A 5440-nucleotide genomic window follows, 5' to 3' on the forward strand; every position below is an offset into this window, starting at 1 on the left:
TAAAGAGGCTCTTTTCTCCAATGTATGTTTTTGGCACCTTTGTCTAATATAAGATAATTGTAATTTTGTGAGTTAGTCTCTGTGTCCTCTATTCTGTACCATTGGTCTACCAGTCTATTTTGGTGCCAGTTACCATGCTGTTTTTGTTACTATTGCTCTGTAGTATAGTTTTTTTCTGTTTGTTTAATTTGTAGATTTCCAGCCACTGAATGTAAGAAAATAGAGGAAAAGACTTTACCTCCCCTACAAATGTTATTTTTACCTGTTGAATTTATTGCACAATGGTTGTTTTTTCATGCACAGTCTACTTTCTTTTTCTGCCCTGTGTGATACTATAGACTACTACCGTGCCTTGATGGCTCTCTCATCTCTTCTCAAATTTTCTAATGCCTTTCTACCTCAGATAATTCTTATCTTGGGCTCCTTCAATGCCTAAGATGTTGTAGTGATTTCCTTGGACCTCTTCTTTTCTCTCTGGTGTACATGCCTTACCCATTCTGTGGCTTCATTAATAGACATTGATCCTGGTATGGTTTGGGTGAATGTCCCCCAAAGGTCTGGTTCCCAGGGTGGTGGTATTGGGAGGTACTAGGGACCTTTAAGAGGTGGGACCTAGTGGGAGATCATTTGGTCATTGAGGGTATGCCCTTGAAATGGATTGGGAAAACCTAATCCTCTCTTTCTGTTTTGTGGCTTGAAATGTGACTGCTCACTGACATACAGTACAATATGCTGTACTCACCAAAGACCCAAACAATAAATGCCTGATCTTGGACTTGACCCTCCAGAACTGTGAGCCAAAATAATCCTTTCTTTTCTTCATATGTAGCCTGTGCCTGGTATTCTATTACAGTGATAAAAATCTGACTAATACAGATCCCTGATATATTTCTTAAATTTCAAACCAACTTGAACTCCAGCTTTTTTTTTTTTAACTCTTTTCTGAACACTTCTATCTAGATATACAAAACACCAAATACCCATTCCTTTTTCTACAACCTTTTGTTAGTTAATGGTGTCAGTATCCAACCCTTTTCCCAAGCAGGAAATCCCAGTGTTATCCTCAATTCCTCCCTCTCTTACTTCTCTCATATTCAGTCCCTGAATATTTCAGAAATATCTTCAGTCTAACCCATCTTTTCCAGCCTCTTTGCTATTGCTCCAGGTCAGGGTTATATCCTCTTTCACCTAGACTATCCAAACAGCCTGCTAACTGGTTTCCTTCCTTACTCCCTCTGATCTAGTCCATCCTCTATAGCACCAGAAGTGTAACCTGTGTTTAAAAGAGTCTTGTCAGTTCCACAGCTTGCTTTTGCCATATATCCTCAGTTTGGGTTGTTGAAGGTGCATCAAACATAACCACTGTACTGATCACTAAAAATATAGTAAAGAATAAAATGGATGGTTTTTACTGTCACAGTTAATAGCAAATCCACAGGTTGTGGGGAAAAACTGTATGTAAGGACATTACACCTTGAGTGTTTAGATATTTTTCCTAAAGATCTTTTTCTCAAAATGCGTTTTAAGATCCACATGCAGAAAACACAAATAGCCACTAGAGGGCCCCATCACTTACATAATGACTGTTAATAGCCTACATTTTCTTTCTCTGAACTGTTACAATATCAGAAAAATCAAATGTTCTTGGTAAACTCCTTTTTTGTTTCTTTGGTCCCAGGGATTGATCTTAGAGTCACTTTACCACTGAGTTACATCTGCACCCCATTTTATTTTTTGAGACAAGGTCTTGCTAAATTGTTTAGGGTCTTGCTAAATTGCTCAGGCTGATCTTAAACTTGTGATCCTCCTGTCTCAGCCTCCTGAATTGCTGGGTTGGTAAACTCTTTATTAAGTATGTTTGTGTTCTCTCATTTGTGATGTGTAGTAATATATAAATATGAAACTAGAGATAGCTGTGGTCACATATATTTCTTCCTAGTGTAAAAAAAAAATGTCTTCTGTGGTCTTTATCATAAAGCAAAATGACCAGTTCAAAATTAAATTTCTTTCCCAGCTTTTCTTTCCTTGCCCCTCTGCCACTTTTTCAAAATTCTTAGTGGTGAAGTTTATCATGTTCTTTTATCACTCAACTGAATGGCTATAATTGTATTAACTAATTTTTAAGTGGTGAGAGTTCTCCATTCTCTTTCTGTTTTTGTACCTTCCTTCTTCTTTCCTCATATATTCCTTTTTTGCTGGAATTTTAGCTTTAGCAGCAGCTGCTGCTGCTACTGCAGCTGCAACTGCAGCATTAGCAACAGGTGCCTTTTGGGGAGAAGCTTTCAGGATAGCTGCCCTCTGAAGCTTCTTAACTTCATTCTTAATTATTCTGTTCCTCATTTTCTTTGCCTTCATTACTTTATAACAATCAAAATCAATCATCTTGGCTTTCTTTTGTCTGGCTTCAATCTTCTTGGCCCATCTTGTGGCTGCCCATTTTGTATTGATATCTGCCTTCTGCCAGGCTTGCTGAATATACTTCTGACAAGCACTGTGAGGAAACTTGAGGATGAAATCAATGAGCTACACACATTTGAAAGGCATGGCCTATCTCCTTACCTCAGTGCAAGGTCCATCAACCAAAGCCCTGTTCTGATCAATAACATCTACAATTGCAACCAGCTTTCCAGCATGAGGCCCAAAGGAGACGTAGGCCACCTGGCCAACCTCCATAAAATGCTTGAAAACCATGTTGGAGACGTAGGACGAGAAAGGATTATTTTATTTTAATCCAATTAAAATTACAATGTCTATTAAAAATGTCCAAATAAACAACTCACATCACAAAGATATATCAATTTTTGGCCTTTATGTTTTTAAGACATTGTAAACTCAGTAAAATGAAGCAATGGCAAGAATATCTGCTATAAATCTGTTGTGTAACTTGGTATAAGATAAATCTACTAAATGTGAGTTTACCTAAGTAGAGTTCAAAAAAAGCAGCCAGTGGTCCCCAGAAAAAAATTCAACTATATAAACAAGTGAGCAAGCAAAGACAAAGAGAACATTGGGATTGGTCCATGGAAAAGGTTAGGAGTGAAAATTTTCCATTAAGCCTGTGGTTCTCAGATGACAGTGGAGCTTGTATAATTTACATAAAGAACGTTCTAAAAAATAAATCATAATTCATTTCAATACAATGTTATTTAAGTGTGGCTTATAATACAATTGATCATGACATCTCTATTTTCCCCGCCTTTGGGCAGTACTGGTGATGGAACCCAGGGCCTTGCACATGCTAGGCAAGTACTCTACCACTGAGTCAAACCATCAGCTCTGGATGATATTCCTAAACCTAAGAATCAATATTAAATAGAATAATCTTATGTCATACAAACTCTCAGTTCAATAACCTCTTCCTTTAAATAAAACCTTTAATACTTTTCCTAATAATTCCAACTTCTTCTTAAATTAACTAAAATATATATTCCTTAATTCCTGTCCTGCCTTTTGTACCTTTCCTTGACATACAAGAAATCTCATTTTCTACTTCTTTCCATTTCCCAGCTTGTGTTTCCTCCAAATTCAAACTCACGTGTCATTTTTCACCTCCTTTTTAAACATACAAAGCATTCTTCACAAAAACCGTAACAAATGTATAGTTAGAATTATCTGTATCTTTGAAATGCGTGTTGTTAAATGATGTTTTAGACTTTGCTAATGGCAGAACAATTACATTCATAATTTTGTGAAATACTCTGAGCTACCTGAAAATTAATAGGTAAACTTTAATTATATTATCAAAGAGCATGGTATATAATGATCTTTATATCTTCCTTTGGTTTTTAGTCAGGTTTATTGAGTCATCATTTGTGTACAGTAAAATTCACCCCTTTTAAAAAGACATACTTCTGTGAATTTTGACAAAGGTTTATATAATCCCACTGTAATCAAGATACAGAACATTGCTGGGCACAGTGGCACATGCATGCCTGTAATCCCAGCAACTCAGAAGCCTGAGGAAGGAGGATTGTTAGTTAGAGGCCAGCCTCAATAGCTTAGCAAGACACTTAGCAATTTAGCAAGAACTTGTCTCAAAAAATAAAAAGGACAGGTGATGTGGCTCAATGGTAAGGAACCCCTGGGTTCAATTTCCATTACCAAAAAAAAAAAAAAGATACAGAACATTTCTGGCATTCCAGAGTTTCCCTATGCTTCTTTATAATTAATCACCTTCCTCCTATCCCTGATTTGTTTTCTGCTCCTACAGTTTGGCCTTTTGATAATGTTTTTGAAATTCATTTGTGTTGTTACATGCTTCAGCTGTCCATTCCTTTTTGTTCCTGTGTAGTAGTATATTATATGACTACTGTAATTTGTTTATTCCTTTATATTTTTTATACTGAGTTTTGAGGAATTATATCTAGACATATGGTTTCTTTATAGAAGATACTGAGGTTTACTAAATGAATATTTATTGAGCCTCCACTGGGTGCCTGTGGGTTCTAAGGGTGAATAAGATGTGATGGGAAAATAACAGCAGGTGGGAGAACAGAGTTATGACCTTTTTGTTGTTTGTTTTTATAAATTGTAGAAAGAAAGTTTTAGACTGAAAACTCCTTGAAACATAAACACAATACTTCTGTCTTATTTTTTAATTCTCTTAACACGCTATCATGTGTGTTCAACTTTATTGATTATAATATTTGGAACTAAAATTTTAATGCAGTAATTAATAATTCAAGTCTTAGACCCAGAGTAACATGGATTTCATCTTTATGTTAACTGCTTCTTAGTGTTGTAGATATTTGTAGTCTTGCCTTTGCAATACAGCAGTTTGTATTCTGTGAAATGCTACTTCAGACTGTATGATCCCACAGAATCTACCATCCGTTAGGCACTGACTTCTTGAATCCTGGACCCACTTGGTTTTCTATTTAGTCTCTTCTGTCTCTCCTCACCAATGAAGAGTCTGGTGATTAAATTTTCTGGTGAAAATTTAATCACCAGACCCTTCATTGTCCATTTTATGAATGATTAAGTTATTTATTTTACTAATAGCTAAATTTTTATTAACAAATGTAGTAGTGGTGTTTAATGTGATATTCCATACATTTATACAACTTGCACTGAACAAATCTAGCCACCCTTTTCCTACCCATCCTATCCCCTACACACATGGGTAATCACTAAATCACTAGTTTACTTTCTGTTCAGCTTTTTTTTTTTTTTTAATGTTTCTACAAATGAGAGAGAACATTTGATGTTTGTCTTCATGTCTCAGGCTTATTTTACTTAATATAATGTCCTCCTGTTCCACTCATTTTGCTGCAAATGACAGGATTTCATTCTTCTTTATGGCTGAGTAATACTCCATTGGGTATATATGTCAATTTTCATTTTTCATTCATCTGTTGATGGGCACCTCATCTGATTCCATATCTTAACCTTTGTGAACAGAGCTACAATAAATATTGGCAGTTATCTTTTGGATAGGCTG

General features: G+C 35.8%; 1 protein-coding gene across 1 annotated transcript; it reads right to left on the reverse strand.

The window, feature by feature from the left end:
• Nucleotides 1-2109: 2109 nt before the first annotated feature.
• LOC143404348 (large ribosomal subunit protein eL14-like) lies at nucleotides 2110-2693 on the reverse strand. Its single transcript, XM_076862540.1, is given in 1 exon segment — nucleotides 2110-2693. A coding segment is annotated over 1 exon segment (582 nt). The 5' UTR covers nucleotides 2692-2693.
• Nucleotides 2694-5440: the final 2747 nt, after the last annotated feature.

Source organism: Callospermophilus lateralis, chromosome 7 (genome assembly GCF_048772815.1).
Source record: "Callospermophilus lateralis isolate mCalLat2 chromosome 7, mCalLat2.hap1, whole genome shotgun sequence".
NCBI lineage: Eukaryota > Metazoa > Chordata > Mammalia > Rodentia > Sciuridae > Callospermophilus > Callospermophilus lateralis.